Source organism: Schistocerca serialis, chromosome 2 (genome assembly GCF_023864345.2).
Source record: "Schistocerca serialis cubense isolate TAMUIC-IGC-003099 chromosome 2, iqSchSeri2.2, whole genome shotgun sequence".
NCBI classification, from domain to species: Eukaryota; Metazoa; Arthropoda; class Insecta; order Orthoptera; family Acrididae; genus Schistocerca; species Schistocerca serialis.
This window is the reverse complement of record NC_064639.1, coordinates 373,594,594-373,612,949: the sequence shown is the minus strand read 5'-3', so window position 1 is coordinate 373,612,949 and position 18,356 is coordinate 373,594,594. Positions and strand designations below refer to the sequence as shown.

Here is an 18,356-nt window from a genome sequence, read left to right as displayed (position 1 = left end):
ACAATGTTGACACACCACAACAGGACGTCCACTACTTAAGGCTGGTAGCTCACAACTGACTGGTCGAATGCACATCTATTGTTTACAATTGTTAGTTCGAGAACCACCGCAGTTACTGTGCCGAGGCCGGTTATATGCCAGGAATAAAGTCAGTCTTGGAACTTTTTTGGCAGACGGTGTATTCACACCTACAATGATGTTGATCGTGTGAATTCCAATGTGCTGCGTTCTCTACTTTGATGCCCAAAAGGACCAACGAAAATGGCATCAGGAAACTTCTTCTGCTCTTCAACTAAGTTATACAAAAGTCACTTACAGTTTTAAAAGTCACATTCTCTTACAAATATATTGTCCTCTTTCTTTTACAGCTTTCGAGTTAATTTCTTGAGATGTCTTCACTAGGCGTGTAAAATTTTCTTTTCATTGACTAAAATTCACACCCTTACAAAGCCAGGCTCTACTCAAGGCATTTTGCAAAAGTTCCTGAGCTCATAAATGATTGTTTGCTTGCTGAGAGGCAGACTTGTTCTTTGAGAGTTCTTCAAAGAAATAAAGGTCAAGGGCCATAAGTCCAAAGAAATTCAAGACTAGCTGAAAACATGAGACTTATACATCAAACTGGCTCCAAAAATTCTGTGCACTATAGTTGATGAGTCTTCCGTGAAAGCCTTTGTCGTATGATCTGTAAACTATGCTAATGTTTGGTGTTCGGTGTGAGTATTTATAATAACTGGCTGTGCTTTCATGGAGTCCAAGAAATAGAGGTAAAACTGTTACTTAAAATATTTTTTAGAGTAGTGACTAAACGATAGTCGAACACATTTCGTTTTTATCCCATAGAAATATTCATATTATACACTAGGAATAAATTCCCACAGGCAATGAACGACTGTCATCGTTTGAACTGAAGCGTAGGACTGTCCTTTCCATTTATGTAAATTTTCTGTCCTTTGTATTACGTAATGTATCCAAATTATCCTTCCAAGTATCTTGTTATGTGGTTTCTTAAGCATTCCAACATATTTGTGAATGGAAATCTGATATTAGGCGTCATCCCGGGCGCAGTTACCTATACTTCATTGTTGAAGAGTTAGTTCAAAAATGGTTCAAATGGCTCTGAGCACTATGGGACTTAACATCTATGGTCATCAGTCCCCTAGAACTTAGAACTACTTAAACCTAACTAACCTAAGGACAGCACACAACACCCAGTCATCACGAGGCAGAGAAAATCCCTGACCCCGCCGATAATCGAACCCGGGAACCCGGGCGCGGGAAGCGAGAACGCTACCGCACGACCGCGAGCTGCGGACGGTTAGTTAGTTAATAAATTCATTTTCCTGCAGATTAATTACACGATTTCCATCGGAATGAAGTGCAACGAGTCATCTTAGTGACTACGTATACGTTATTTGCTTGTGTGTATGACCCCCATGTTGGCCAATTAGAGGTAACGATAAAGAGACATCGATTAAACTGGATGACAATGTTCCTATTAGGCTTTGATTCTGCTATCTCACATTACCAACTACTTCTTGAAAATGACGAACAGAACTTGCATGAACTCGTTTTCAAGTTAGACGCTTGCATATATCACCACCTAACATTTTTAAAACGCCTTCCGCGGTCTGCAACTCTACGATAACGAACCGCCACGTTCGCATTTTACGTGCATGCGTAGGACTGTAAGTCACTGGAATACTGACAGAAGTGACTATGTGTCCTCCAGCAAGTAATACAAACCTTTTGCGGCTTTGTTATCTCCCCGTACTCTGCCTCGCCCTCCGTGACTCAAAGCGTGGACTGCGTCCAATAGACAAGGCTATCGCTTATGAATCACCAGTGAGCATGTGCTAACCGTGTACTGCGCTACGACTGTTTATACTGCGCAACTCACACTGAAAGTAACTCTTCGCGCATGTAAATTGCATGTGTATTTCTCATAGCAGAACAGTCTCACCATTTGCTTTCTGAATGTTTTATGCTTGTTAAAGCACTGGACTCATACTTGGAAGGATCAGTGTTCATATCTCCTCCAACAACAATTTATTGTTTTTCAGTGATTTTCCTAAATAGACTAGGGGGAGTTCCTTTGAAAATGTCACACTCGAGTAACTTCCCCATTCTTGTCGTATCCGATCTTATTCTCTATCTCTAATGACCTAGTTGTAGACGGGGAACCTTTCTTTGAATTTCCCACTAATGTACAGATGAACAGCATAATAATGGAAACACTTGAATAGTAGTAGTTTTAGTAGTAACAGCAATCATAGTTTTATTCACCTTTTTAAAGTATGTAGGACATGTCGCTGTATTACAGTTTAAGAATTAAAAAGAACACAACTAATGTATACAGGTGTTTATATACAAGTCTAGTTTGACAACGATGGGACTGGTAATCGGCTGTGGCCTTGTAGTAGGAACCATCCTGGCATTTACCTGAAGCAGTTAAGAAAATCACGGAAAATCTAGATCAGGAGCCATCGTCCTCCCGAATGCAAGGTCAGTCTGTTTGAAACAGTGTAACCTCATTCGTTTTGTGCCTCGTGTACAATACCGTTTTGATTAAAGATTGTTGGAAATGAGTTATTAATATTGTAAAACGCTAGTGCTATACTGTTCATTCATTTCTGAATACCGCAAACATTATACACACTTTATTTCATAGACTACCACTACACATACCACCAGCTGGCATCAGGACCTTGGTGACGACATTTAGTTTCCATTTCTGTAACGCAGCTTCCCATTTCCTTACCTGTGCAAGTGCGGCAAAGCTACTGAAGTGTGGTTGTTACCTGCACATACGACGACAATCTTTTTCGTTGCTCCTTGCGACACTATAGCACATAATCACTTCAGGGAGCTCAGGCAATTTGAACTTCATGCTGGATCCAGAACCTCATATGTAAGTAACAGCTATGGTAGGGTACACTAAAGACTCAAAGCAGATTGGCAAATAATTTCTACCTGGCTATGGTGCTTAAGCGCCTAACTCACGCGCCGTAACTCATAAACTACAGGGTAAGAATGTTATGTATCGTGGCCAAAAATTGTCCTCCGTGTACACTATGTGATCAAAAGTATCCGGACACCCCCAAAACCATAAGTTTTTCATATTATGTGCATTGTGCTGCTGCATACTGCCAGGTACTCCATAGCAGCGACCTCAGTAGTCATTAGACATCGTGAGAGAGCAGAATGGAGCACTCCGCAGAACTCACGGACTTCGAACGTGGTCAGCTGATTGGGCGTCACTTGTGTCATACGTCTGTACGCGAGATTTCCACACTCCTAGACATCTCTAGATCCACTGTTTCCGATGTAACAGTGAAGTGGAAATGTGAAGGGACATATATAGCACAAGAGCGTAGAGGCCGACCTCGTCTGTTGACTGACAAGAGACCGCCGACAGTTGAAGAGAGTCGTAATGTGTGATAGGCAGACATCTGTCCAGATCATCACACAGGTATTCCAAACTGCATCAGGACCCACTACAAGTACTATGACAGTTAGGCAGGAGGTGAGAAAACTTGGATTTCATGGTCGAGCAGCTGCTCATAAGCCACACATCAAGCCGGTAAATGCCAAACGACGCCTCGCTTGGTGTAAGGAGTGTAAACATTGGACGATTGAACAGTGGAAAAACGTTGTGTGGACTGCTGAATCACGGTACACAATGTGGCGATCCGATGGCAGGATGTAGGTATGGCGAATGCCCGGTGAACGTCATTTGCCAGCGTGTCTAGTGCCAACAGTAAAATTCCGAGGCGGTTGTGCTATAGTGTGGTCGTGTTTTTCATGGAGGTGGCTTGCACCCCTTGTTGGTTTGCGTGACACTATCACAGCACAGGCCTAAATTGATGTTTTAAGCACCTTCTTGCTTCCCACTGTCGAAGAGCAATTCGGGGATGGCAATTGCATCTTTCATCACGATCGAGCACCTGTTCATAATGCACGGCTTGTGGCGGAGTGATTACAAGACAATAACATCCCTGTAATGGACTGGCCTGCACAGAGTCCTGACCTGAATCCTAAAGAACGCCTATGGGATGTTTTGGAACGCTGACTTCGTGCCAAGCCTCTCCGACCGACATCGATAACCCTCCTCAGTGCAGCACTCAATGAAGAATGGGCTGCCATTCGCAAGAAACCTTCCAGCACCTGATTCAACGTTTGCATGCAGAGTGGAAGCTGTCATCAAGGCTAAGGGTAGGCTAACACCATAATGAATCCCAGCATTACCGATGGAGGACGCCACGAACTTGTAAGTCATTTTCAGCCAGATGTCCAGATACTTTTGATCACATAGTGTATGTCCTACACATCCACCAAGTTCATTGGTCAAATCTTTGAACACTCCTGACTGGAAGTTATCTGAATAAAGAAAAAAGACAAAGAAGATTATGTGAATGTGCACCTGTTTGCTTTACTTCTGGTCTGTATATTTCTGAATGTATACTCTCTTTATGAACGTAAGCTGTTTTATACCAACAAACTCCATTCATAGAAAAAGAAATAAGTGCATACTCTGAGGTGACAAAAGTCATGGGATACCTCCTAAAATCGTGCCAGAGCGGCCTAGTGCGGCTGCTTGACCTAGCATTGACTCAGCAAGTCGCTGAAAGTCCCTGCAGAAATATTGAGCATTGCTGCCTCTATAGCCGTCCACAATTGCGCAAATTTTGCGACGCAGGATTTTGTGCACGAACTTCCCTCCCGATTATGTCTCACAAATGATCGATGGAATTCATTTCGGTCTATCTGGATGGCCAAATCATTCGTTCGAATCGTATAGAATGTTGTTCAAACAAATCGCTAACAGTTGTAGCACGGTGACAATTCCGTCGTTGTTTGGGAACAAGAAGTCCATGAATAGCTGCAGATGATCTCCAAGTAGCCGAACATAACCATTTCCAGTCGATGATCGGTTCAGTTGGACCAGAGGACTCAGTCCGTTCCATATAAACACAGGCCACACTATTTAGGAACCACCAACAACTTGCGCCGTGTCTGTTGACAACTGGGTCCATGGCTTCGTAGGGTCTGCGGCACGGTCGATCACCACCACCAGCTCTTACCAACTGAAATCGGGACTCATTTCACAAGGCCATTGGTTTCCAGATTTCTAGGGTCCAACACATATGGTCACGAGCCAAGGAGAGGCGCTGCAGGCAATCTCGTGCTCTTAGCAAAGAGACTTGCCGCGGTCGTCTTATGCAATATCCTATTAACGCCAAATTTAACCGCACTGTCCTAACAGATTAGTTCGTCGTACGTCTCACCTTGATTTCCGCGGTCGCTTCACGCAACGTTACTTTTCTGTTAGCAATGACAACTCTACACAAACGCCGCTGTTCTCGGTCATTAAGTAAAGGCCGTCGGCCATGCGTTTAGGTATTCTCGATACACTCTTGACGCTGTGGATTTCGGAATATTTAATTCCCTAACTACTTCCGAAATGGAATGTCCATACTTCTAGCTCCAACTACCATTTCGCATTAAGGATCTGTTAATTCCCGTTGTGTGACCATAATCACGTCGGATACCTTTTCATATGAATTACCTCAGTACGAATGACAGCGCCGCCAATGCACTGCCTTTTTATACCTTGTGTACCCGATACTATCGTTATCTGTATATGTGCATATACCTATACAGTGTAAGCTCAGTGTAAGCTAACCTCACATTTACAGTTACGAGCTAAATCTGTTTGCGAGAATGAGAATCAAATCTGACTGCGAGAATGTAAATGAAATATGCCGTGTCTGAACTAATCTTGAACTTTTATGAGAGTAATTAAACTCACCACTGTTAATTAACCCTGTCAAACTGAAAGCTTGTATCTCCTGTATTTGGCTTACCTATGTCGCAATGGCAGATTCTCAGGTGCTACTAACTACAGAGAGTCGTGGTAGTGCAACGCGGTTTCTTAAATACGTGTAATGCAAAAACTTGGTTCTCATAAAGCTTATCTCTCATAAAAAAGAATGTTCGTGACTTAATTGGAGCTGGATAATGACGTAGGATAGTCTGAGATACTCTCTAGACAAAAATTCTTCTCAAGAAATTATATTTATAAAATTCATCTCAAAAAATTTCTTGACGCTATTCCATTTACAATATTTTACCGTTGGAGTCTTAGTAAGAAATTAAAAAAGAAATATATCACTACAAATTACAATTATGTAAGATCAACACTGTAGAAATACAAAAATGTAACTCAACATGAAAATTTATTCTAACACAAAAGTTCTTTTTGTCTTTTCAAATCAATTAACATTGACTGTGACAAAACTTTACGCCAACGGCCTTGCCGCAGTGGTAACACCGGTTTCCGTCAGATCACCGAAGTTAAACGCTGTCATTTTGGGCTAGCACTTGGATGGGTGACCATCCGGTCTGCCGAGCGCTGTTGGCAAGTGGGATGCACTCAGCCCTTGTGTGGCAAACTGAGGAGCTACTTGATAAGAAGTAGCGGCTCCGGTCTCGTAAACTGACATACGGCCGAGAGAGCAGTGTGCTGACCACATGTCCCTCCATATCCGCATCCAGTGACGCCTGTGGGCTGAGGATGACAAGGCGGCCGGTCGGAACCGTTGGGCCTTCCAAGGCCTGCTAAGAGGGACTTTACTTTAGAGACAAACCTTTATAAAAATAGCAAGGAATTCCTGTTTTGGATGTCTGTGTTGAGCCAAGAATGCCTAACTAAACGCTGCCGCAATACAGTAAAATATGTTCGTCCGCTATCGATTATCCTAATCTTCTCAAAATAGTAGCCATCTTAGAAAATCTGTCTCATTCAATGCAAAATGGTAACGTTCCTTTTGCAATAATAATAATATCTTTCATCAGATCAATAAAATAATTCCCAAGAGCACCATGTTCCGCACCCTTCCTATACAAGCTCACTGCCGCGACATCCGGTCACAACTCCCTGTCTCCTCTCCTCGCAATCAATATTTAACACCCGCGCATCTTCGCAGAGCAAAGATGACCTAACTAGTTTCCGTGCAGCGCAACGTCTCTGACGAGGGTGCGCGTGCATAACTAAACTATACAAATTTGACATGTGCGTCCTAAGACAACCAAAAACAAGAAAATTACTTAAAAATTACATAACACGCGTTTCAGTATATTCTGGCTCGTCTCGCAGTCCCCGACAGCTCGTTCTCCTCATGGGATAGACATAAAGGGGTAAGTGAATGAGAATGATCTGTCAGCGTCAAGGGAGAATCTAGGTTCTAATTCCAGACCTGTATACGTGCGTAAGCTTATAAGAAAATTTGGTGTCACGTTCTGTGTGACGCTATGTGAACGCAGTGTTTGGCTGTCCTTCATGCAGGTGCTACGTAAGCGCGGCTGCCCTAGGTGAACTCATCTACGCCATAGGCGGCTACGACGGTGAGGAACGTCTGAGGACCGTCGAATGCTTCGACCATTACACCAACCAGTGGTCGCTGGTCTGCCCCATGAACGCGCCGCGTTCCGACGCCACCGCTGTAGCTTTAGACGGTAAGTCCGCTCCCAGTGCAGTAAGTGTCCATGCCTATACTCTGTCCTCCTCATTTCTTATCACATCACAGGATTCTCGTTCTCGCGGGTCGTAAACCAAGCTCTGTAGAGTACATTAGCTTATGATTATAATGATACTTTTATGCGACAATCGAGCGTCCCGCATATCGCCTTGATGATTCATCTAAATTACAATTCCATCGCCCTACACAGCACACTGGGATCCGCACCAATTGAGGTCAAGGCATCAATTTCTGTTGCTTAGGACTGAAACGTAAAAGTAATGGCCCTTTATCATAAAAAAATTATTAATGAACGTATAACCGTGGAGTTAGTGCAGATCATAGCATGAACTGTCCTCTGCATCTGCGTGGTTCCACTGTAGTTCACACTTACGTGCCTGGCAGAGGGTTCATCGAAACACTTTCACACATTTTCCCTACCGTTAACAGCGCACAGGAAAAACACTGAAATATTTTCGATCGAGCTCTGATTTCTCGTATTTTATTACAATGTTTATTTCTCCCTTTGTAGGTGGGAGCCAACAAATTATTTTCACATTCAGAAGAGAAAGTCGCTGATTGCAGTTTCATGAAAAGATCTCGCTGCAACGAATAACGCCTTTGTTTCAATGATTGCCACCCCAAATCGCCTATCATATCCGTGACACTCTCTCCCCTGTTTTGTGATAATACAAAACGAGCTACTTTTCTTTCAACTTTTTCCATGTCCTCCGTTAGTCCAGTCTGGTAAGAAATCCCATACTGCACAGCAGTACTCGAGCAGAGGACGGACAAGTGTAGTGCAGGCAGTCTCTTTAGTAGATTAGCTGCATCTTCTGACTCTTCTGCCAGTGAAACGCAATCTTTGGTTCGCATTCTCCGCAACATCACCTATGTGATCGTTCCAATTTAGGTTGTTCGTCGTCGTTATCCCTTGTTATTTTGTGGAATAGCTTGTCTTCAGATTTGTGTGATTTATCGTGTAACCGTATTTTAACGGATTCCCTTCAGGATGCATGTGCATGACTACTAACTTTTCATTAGGGGCAATTGCAACGTTTTGCGCGGTACAGGTATTTTCTCTAAATCATTTTGCAACTGTGGAATTACAATTTCCTTGAGATCTATGAGTCTAAACTTCATCTTTGATAATGTTATACTGAAGAAACGAATTAAAATATGTGCCACCACTAGGAGTTTAACCTCGGTCGCCTGCTAAAGAGGCAGATGTGCCAACTATCACACCACCTTAGCAGTATGGCTACCACATCTGCACAGCTACCATACTCCAACGTCGTCCCTAACCTACAAAACTGGGGTGCTATCCAATGCCGGAGAGCCTCGTCAATAGTGGCGATTTAAGAAGGAAAAATGAACTGAAGGTTTTAATTGAAGTTTGTGTTACGGAGGGCATTGGAGGAGGGTAGTCCGTGCAGTTCTGATAGGCATACTGCTACAGTAGTGTAATGGGTAACACATCTGCAAAGAAAACGCGAGACCTTGGTACAACTCCTAGTTGTCACACGAATTTTAATTCATTTCTTCAGCTTTTATCATTACTGAAGATAAAACTTTGCAATTAGTTTCGAACTTCTCATGCCTTTACTGGACGGTAAATGGCAGCATCATTTGCAAACTACCTCAGATGGCTGTACCCCATACAACTGTTCAACACAGTGAAACGTCCCCTTAGAAAAATTTAAAAATGACAGTGCTGATAAACCTCTTACGTTATTTGATTTTCAAACAGCTGAGCAAAACTGAACGCACTCAGACATTTCTCTCTTTACTTATTCAGATCATCACTAAACTGACACACAATATTTTTTTAGCGCAACGCAATCTGACTTTCGATAATCTCTACAAAATAAGGCCCTGACTAACAATAAGCTATACCTTTCATGAATCACTTACCTCACAAAAATCTTCGTTACTCGAACTACTGCAATATAGCGAGCGCCAATACTGCTAGCTAAATAAAAGATTCTAACTACTGATGGCACTAACTACTGATAGGCATAGTTAGCAAATGAAAGATTTTGGTAAAGAACAAACAATGTATTTACCTTAATAAAGTTCAAAAGTCATCACATATATATATATATCTATCAATTCATGACATCCATTTTTACAAATTTCCTTTTCTGGCGGACACACGTCCAGATCGTGCTCACATAGTAATCTCTCAAAACTCTGGCATCTCTCTTTCCACATCCACCACTGCTGGCGGTTCACGTCCAACTGCCCCTCCAACTGCACAACGCTACGCGCTGTTCACATCCACCTGCCCAATTAAATTAATTATAATTAAATTATTATAATTAAATTAATTATAATTTAATTTGGCAGTTGGAAGTGAACAGCGCGTAGCGTTGTGCAGTTGGAGGTGATCCGCCAGCAGTGGTGGATGTGGAAAGAGTGATGCCAGAGTTTTGAGAGTACATCCAACTGCCCAACACTACAATAGCGAATATTCCAACAATGCAAACCAGCCACAGACTGCACACAGCAGAGTCAGTGATTTTCATACAGAGCGCTACGTGGCGTTACCAACATAGAAACCTAAACAGCCTACTTACAATAGTAACCATGCATTTGTGCACATATGCGCCGCCGTTGAACCCATGCTTCAAAACCAGTTTGGAAAAATTCAGGGCTTTTGCTTCTCGACGTTTTTTAACCTCAATCGTGAAGAAAGTGTATGGGTACGCTGCAATGGACAGCAGTAATGTGCAGTGTTGAGTGAAGAAGTTTGGTATTATAGACTTGGGAATACAGACGCAAACTACCCCGTGAAAACTTACATATAATGTTTCAAGAATCAGCTTTAAGCGACGAATCTAGGAATGTACTACTACGCTCCCGTAGGAATCCTGGAGACAAGATTAGACTGATTACAGTTCACTAAGAGATTTTTGAAGTCATTCGTCACGCGCTCCATACGAGAATGGAACAGGAAGTTGGCCTGATCATTTGTACAATAAGGAATACCCTCTGTCATCGATTTCACAGTGGTTTGCAAATTTTGTAAGTATATACGACTCCAGACGTAGAGCGTGACTAACGGAATGTTGATGGCGCAGGGCGACTGTACGTGGCGGGTGGTTTCGACGGGCAGAACTACCTGCAGTCTGTGGAGGTGTACAGCCCCGTGACCGACCAATGGACCCTCATACGGCCCATGCGCTTCCCTCGCAGCGGCGTCGCCGGCGTCGCCTACTACGGCTGTCTCTACGTCGTAGGTGGGTGAGCACGTGGCGTAACACTGTTTGCGGCCGTCGTATTTTATTACTGCTGTAGTAGACGCTCAGTGCTGTTGTTGTACTCGGCACTCGGACGACTTGTTTGATGCATCTCTCCAAGCCTGCCTACCTCTGCAAGTCTCTTCACCTCTGCATAACTACTGCGACCTACATCAACTTCAACCTGATCACTTTTTCTCCGATTCGATTCATTACCTCTTGAGTTCTGGAATTGTTTAACTTTGACTACAATCTCAATCGAATTAGTATCAATGAAACGAAATGGATGGACCAGTGAGGACTGACTCAGTGAGCCTGCAATGAGATTGAATGATTTCAGTGGAACCCTGGGCAGAAATGCTCAACCTGTAATGTATTAAAAGGAGTGTTCAAAAAGTCACTCCGCAGTGCCGCATGAGACGCCGCGAGTGCCGTATGCCGCAGTGAATATACCGAAATGAAACTCAGTGAAATAAAAGTTATTAATTTATTGAATATTCATTTTTGCTTACTAATTTTCACATGAAATGTTGAAACTGTCCCCTCTGTTGTTGGATACACAATTCAATTCGTATAATCATGTTTCCAAACGCAAGCTGTAACATTTATTCTGTAACAGAAGCAGTGAAAATGGATATTGCAGTTTTCAATATATCGATGGATTTTGGACGGTTTTTATAGACAGTTGCTTTCGCTGCACCCCAGAATAAAAAGTCTGGTGGTGTCACGTCAGGCGATCGTGGAGGCCAAAGTCGCAGTGAAATTATGCAATCTCCAAAAACATCAGCAAGCAGTGACATTGAATCGCGAGCTGTAAGCGCAGTTGCAGCATCTTGTTGAATGGGTACAGAATATCACTGCAGTATCGTTGTGCGTTTATTGTTTGGTTGAAAAATATGGGACCCACAATCCAACATCTAGAAATTGCAATCCAAACTCCTATTTTCACAGAATGAAGTGGTTCCTCATGAATACACAATGGATTTGCAGTACTCCACGTACTAGAATTTTGCAAGTTCCCGTAGCCGGATAAGTAAAACCACGCATCAGTGAAAAACGTTTCATTAAGAATACCCCTTCCATTTTGCTGAACGAAATTTTTGAACCATTGACAACAATACAGTCTTTTACCATGATCAGTATTTTTCAGTTCTTGCACGACTGTCACTTTGTATGGAAAAATTTCTAATTTTTTCCTTACAGCTGTGTGGGCTGTTCCGACACTAACACCGATTTCCTGGGCGAGTTTTCTTACTGACCCGTTCCGACTCACTGACGTTTTATCGGAAATATCGAGTAGCGTATCCTCAGACAAAATGCTAGGACGACCACTTCTCGGTGCATCTGTCACCGAACCCGTACTTCGAAATTTGTTGATCAAATCTCGCACAGTATCACGATGTGGGAGTGTTGTCTCCGGGGAAACTGAATTAAATGTTTGACGAACTGAAACTGTGTATTTACCGCCAGCTTTGAACACTTGTTCGACTAAAAACACACGTTCTTCAATGGTTAGCATTTTAACAGTGACAGAAACGAAACAAACGAACAAATGAACTAAACTTAAACGTTCACGTCAACACGTTACGACACACACCAACGATACTGCTGACGCTGGCTGAGATAAACGGAACAGTGGTATGTTGGGAGAATCCACTTGAAGGAAAGTAACCCAGGCAGGCGAACAATCATACGACACTGTGGAGGGACTCTTTGAACACCCCGTATAGGCTAACTTAGTACTATCTGACGGAAAGTATCTGGTCATCTGTTTGGTGGACATTAATATGATGTGCGTCCAATTGCAGCCCATTCTTCTTCAAGAGCCGAAATAAGGAAAGGTATTGGTGTTAGACACTGGAGTCTGGAGCGAAGTGCAGCTCGTCTCAGAGGTGTTCAACAACGTTCAGATTGGCACTCTGGGCAGTACAGCGCAACTGAGGAATTTTATTGTACACAAACCATTGATTCACGATTGCCACATCATGGCAGTATTGCCATGCTGATACAAACAGTCACCATCCCCGAACTATTCCGCTACTGTACGCAGTACACAATGCCGTAAAACATGTTAATATCCTTTCAAAAAATGGTTCAAATGGCTCTGAGCACTATGGGACTTAACATCTATGGTAATCAGTCCCCTAGAACTTAGAACTACTTAAACCTACCTAACCTAAGGACAGCACACAACACCCAGTCATCAAGAGGCAGAGCAATATCCTTTCAAATTTGGCGTCTTTTTTTTAAAGAGAAATAACGGGATCCAATCCTAACCACGTAAAACACCCCCATACCGTAATACCATCTCTTCTGTATTTAACATATGACACTACACGTGATGCCAGGTAATATTCTTCAGTCATTCGTCGAACCCGGACCTTTTAGTCGGTTTGCCACTGTGTATTGAGTGATTTATCGCTCCAAATTACTCGTTCCCTGTCAGCCACTGTCCAGTGGAGTCGTTCTTACACCACCTCAAACATCGCTTCCCACCGACTACAGAAACGAGTGGTTTATGACGAGCTGCTCGACTGTTTTAGGACTGGACACATTTCACGTACCACAGAATTGCTCCATGCTCATCGTAAGTTATCTGGGGACCTGAAGAAAGACATTCGCGGCCGTCTGTTTATTTCATGGAAAGAGGTGCACCGGCAGGGTGTAGCCGTAGGTAGCAGAAGACATTTTTCCATGAAGGCATTGACTCTCTTGTCTGATGGTGGGATAAACTCACTTTTGAAATAATAAACAGTATACTTACTTTTTTCCATCTGTGTCGTTCTCATTTGACTGCCCCTTATGTGTTTCAGCAATGTACACCACGTTATTCAGCAATGAATTTTGCCATATGTGATCTTCTCTGTACAGCAGAAGGAAGTGAAACGTGCGTCATAGCTAAGGTCTTCCTCCAGGTGGAAACAACGGCTATTCGAGACTGCGGAGCGTCGAGAGATACGACCCTGCTACCGGCCAGTGGGCGCTAATCCCAGAGATGTACACGCCGCGCAGTAACCACGGCATCGCAGTCATCGACGACATGATATTCGCCGTCGGGGGCTACGACGGAACTTCAACCGTCTCCTACGTCGAGTGCTACAGTCCTTCCGCCAACGAGTGGTGAGTACATTTTGCGGAGTTTAGCCGCAGTTGCCAACAGAGTATTCTCAAGAAAATTAAGGAGAGTTGTTACCTGTTTAACGCGCACTGTAACCGCACGTTAGGTGGAGTAAAGTCAAACACAACCAAAAATTAAAATGCTGAAAGGAGAAATCATCCTAAAACCATGTAACACCGCCTCTAGTCTTGATGACGGCCTCAGTACAGCGAGGAAAAATAGTACACAAGTTTCTTTAGGCATGCCGTATCCAGACGAAGCCAGGTATTGATAATTAGACCCCGTAGATGTTGATGGCTACATTTCTTCCGCTGTTCCTAATACACTGAAGCGCCAAAGAAGCTGGTATAGGCATTCAAATACAGAGACATGTAAACAGGCAGAATACGGCGCTGCGGTCGGCAACGTCTATATAAGACAAGACGTGTCTGGCACAGTTGTTAGATCGGTTACTGCTGCTACAGTGGAAGGTTATCAAGATTTAAATAAGCTTGAACATGATGTTATAGTCGGCGCACGAGCGATGGGACACAGCATCTTCGAGGTAGCGATGAAATGGTGATTTTCCCGTACCACCATTTCACGAGTGTAACAGGAATATCAAGAATCCGGTCATGTGGCTAGGGCCTCCCGTCGGGTAGACTTGCGCGTCGATGGGGATGAAATGATGATGATGAGGACAACACAACACCCAGTCCCTGAGCGGAGAAAATCTCCGACCCAGCCGGGAATCGATCCCGGGCTCTTAGGATTGACAGTCTGCCGCGCTGACCACTCAGCTACCGGGAGCGGACCGTAATCCTGTAAAACATCACATCTCCGACATCGCTGGCGCCGGAAAAACATCCTGCAAGAATGGGACCAACGACGACTGAAGAAAATCTTTCAGCGTGACAGAAGTGCAACCCTTCCGCAAATTGCTGCAGATTTCAATGCTGGACCATCAACAAGTATCAGTGTGCGAACCATTCAACGAAACATCATCGATATGGGCTTCCGGAGCCGAAGGCCCATTCGGGTACCATTGATTACTGCACGGCATTGCATGCCAGCAGGGGACTGTTCAAACTGTTGGAGGCTCTGTAATGGTGTGAGACGTGTGCAGTTGGAGTGATATGGGAGCCACGACACGTATAGATACGACTCTGACAGGTGACATTATGAAACGTCCCCTTTGAAAAATTAGGAATTACTGTGATAGTAAACTTCTACGTTGTTCGATACAAAGACAGCTGAGTAAAACTGAACGTACGCAGACAATTCTCTCTTTACTTACTCTGATCATCATTAAACTGACACACAATATTTTTTTAGCGGAACGCAATTTGACTTTCAATAATCTTTATGGCCCTGACTAACAATAACCTATACCTTTCATCTATCACTTACCTCACAAAAATCTTCGTTACTCGAGCTACTGCAAGATTTAAATAATCTTGAACATGATGTTATAGTCGGCGCACGAGCGATGGGACACAGCATCTTCGAGGTAGCGATGAAATAGTGATTTTCCCGTACCACCATTTCACGTCACACCATTTCATGTCACAAAATTATATATATATATATATATATATATATATATATATATATATATATATATATATATATTTATATATATATATATCAGACTAAGAACAGCTGACCAGTTGCAAAGGATAAAGTAATCTTTACCTAGGTTTCAATAGATATAAATCTATCTTCTTCAGAAGACGGCAGTATTATAACATGAAGTGATATGTCCTTATCGTTTAGGCAAACATCCGCATAGCCTAAACGATAAGGACATATCACTTCATGTTATAATACTGCCGTCTTCTGAAGAAGATAGATTTATATCTATTGAAACCTAGGTAAAGATTACTTTATCCTTTGCAACTGGTCGGCTGTTCTTAGTCTGATTTACGTGGAACCGTTGCTGTAGCGCAGCTATGTTTAAAGTACTGATATATATATATATATATATATATATATATATATATAATTTTGTGACATGCAATTAAACAAATTTCCTTCTTCTGACGGACACATGTCCAGATCGTCCGCTCAAAACTCTGGTATCTCTCTCTCCACATCCACCACTGCTGGCGGCTCACCTCCGACTGCGCAACGCTACGCGCTGTTCACATCCAATTGCCCAACACTACAGTAGCGAATATTCCAACAGTGAGTCCCACCAGCCACAGACTGCACACAGCACAGCCGGTGATTTTCATGCAGAGCACTACGTGGCGTTACCAACATAAAAACCTAAACAGCCTACTTACAACACGTATGTAAGCATCCTGTCTAATCACCTGCACCCATTCATGTCTATTGCGCCTTCCGACGAAGTTAGGGAAATTCTAGCAGGACAATACGACACTCCATACTTCGAGAATTGCTACAGAGTGGCTCCAGGAACACACTTCTGAGTTTAACCACTTCCGCTGGCCACTGAACTCCCCAGACATGAACATTATTGAGCGTATCTGGAATGCCTTGCAACGTGCTGTTCAGAAGAGATCTCCACTCCCTCGTACTCTTACGGATTTATGGAGAGCCCTGCAGGATTCATGGTTCAATTCCCTCCACCTCTACTTCAGACATAAGCCGAGTTCATGCCACGTCGTGTTGAGGGACTTCTGCGTGCTCGCGGGGGCCCTACACGATACTAGGCAAGTGTACCAATTTCTCTGGCTGTTCAGTGTATGACAGGCGGTTAATAAGTAATGCGAAACGTTTCTTCCTGAAAGCGGTTTGGGTTTATTCAGGATTCCAGTACACAATATGATTCCCCGCTCTTTTGGCTTCAAAGGCCTAGTTTTCAACATAATCTCTGTTCAGTGCAACCATCTTACTCCATTTTACTGGAAATGCCTGTATGACCGCACGCTGTCACTCAGATCGTCGACATCGGAGCCAATGTCTTGCTGCATCAGTAAGCTTACCATCACCCACGTACTGCTTCCCATGGAGTGCACCCTTCATTGGGCCAAAGAAAGGGAAGTTGGAATGTGCGAGGTCCGAGCTGTAGGGTGAGTGAGGAAGAACAGTCCAATGAAACTTTGTGAGCTCTTTTCTGGTGCGCATATTTGTGTGAGGCCTCGCATTGTCATGGAGAAGGAGAAGTTTGCTTATACTTTTGTGGCGAGAAACGCGTCTTCAATTTCCTGAGGGTATCATAATACACTTCAACGGCCTTGCCGCAGTGGTAACACCGGTTCCCGTCGGATCACCGAAGTTAACACTCTCGGGCTGGGGTAGCACTTGGATGGGTGACCATCCGTTCTGCCGAGTGCTGTTGGCAAGTGGGGTGCACTCAGCCCTTGTGAGTCAAAGTGAAAAGCTACTTGTTTGGGAAGTATTGGCTCCGGTCTCGTAAACTGACATACGGCCGGGAGAGCGGTATGCTGACCGCGTGCCCCTCCATATCTGCATTCAGTGACGCCTGTGGGCTGAGGATGACACGGCGGCCTGCGGTACCATTGGGCCTTCATGGCCTGTTCGGTCGGAGTTTAGTTTAGTTTAGTTTTAGCATAATACACTTCACAGCTGATCGCTGCATCACGAGGGAGGACATCAAACAGAATAACCCCTTGATTGTCCCAGAAGACCGTCGCCAAAGACGGTCGCCATGACTTTAACGGCTAAGGGTGTGGCTTTGAAATTTTCCTTCAGAGAAGAGGTGGTGTAGTGCCACTCCATGGATTGCCGTTTCGTCTCCGGTTCGAAGTTATGAACCCGTCATTCGTTGCCTATGACGATATTCCACAAAAAATTGTCACACTCAGCCTCCTAACGCGTAAAGTACTCTGCACAGGTGGTCCTTTGTTGTTCTTTACGGTCTTCTGTTGGGCAGCGAGGAACCCAGTGGACAGACACCTTTCAGTACCCCAAGTGGTGGACGGATGTGTCACCACTACCAAAAGAGACATGTAGTTGAGTAACGATGTGTTTGATTGTGATCCGTCTATCACCTCGAATCAGTGTGCGCACGTTCCAACGTTGCAGGAGTCATAGCTCTCTGCGGCCAGCCGGCACGCGGAAGATCCGACAGACTTGTGCGAACTTTTTGCGATGATGACAGACACCTCGCCTAACACCTGCCTCTCCCCCCCCCCCTCCCCCATGGTTTTATTGACTGCTAGGTTTCCCTAGACATTCTACAAGCACCTGTGAATATATGCGAGGCTCTCGTTATCTGCCAAAACAAAGTCCATGACAGCTTTCTGCTTGGAACGCACCTCCGTTACAGACGCCATTTTGAAGGCTATGTATAGCGTCACCATCTATCGGAACTTCATGAAACTATAGAGGCTGAAGCGGGTATATTCCACGACGTCCCGCAACAAATTTTACATTTTTTCAACCGAAACTGACCGAGAAACAGATTTGTCACATTACGTTTTGAACGCACCTCGTAGTTCCATTTTCAATGCAATTAAGATCAGTTGATGTAGCGCTACAGATCAAAGGCGATAAGGTACTTGAGTGTTG

At 43.8% G+C, this 18,356-nt stretch overlaps 1 protein-coding gene across 1 annotated transcript in view; it reads left to right on the top strand.

The window, feature by feature from the left end:
- LOC126456004 (kelch-like protein 10) overlaps nt 1–18,356 on the top strand; it is an 89,440-nt gene that overhangs the window by 62,212 nt on the left and 8,872 nt on the right. Inside the window, exons 7-9 of the mRNA XM_050091760.1 lie at nt 7,346–7,515; nt 10,601–10,759; nt 13,675–13,879. Coding sequence (XP_049947717.1) covers nt 7,346–7,515; nt 10,601–10,759; nt 13,675–13,879 — 534 coding nt within the window. The remainder of the gene's footprint in view (nt 1–7,345; nt 7,516–10,600; nt 10,760–13,674; nt 13,880–18,356) is intronic.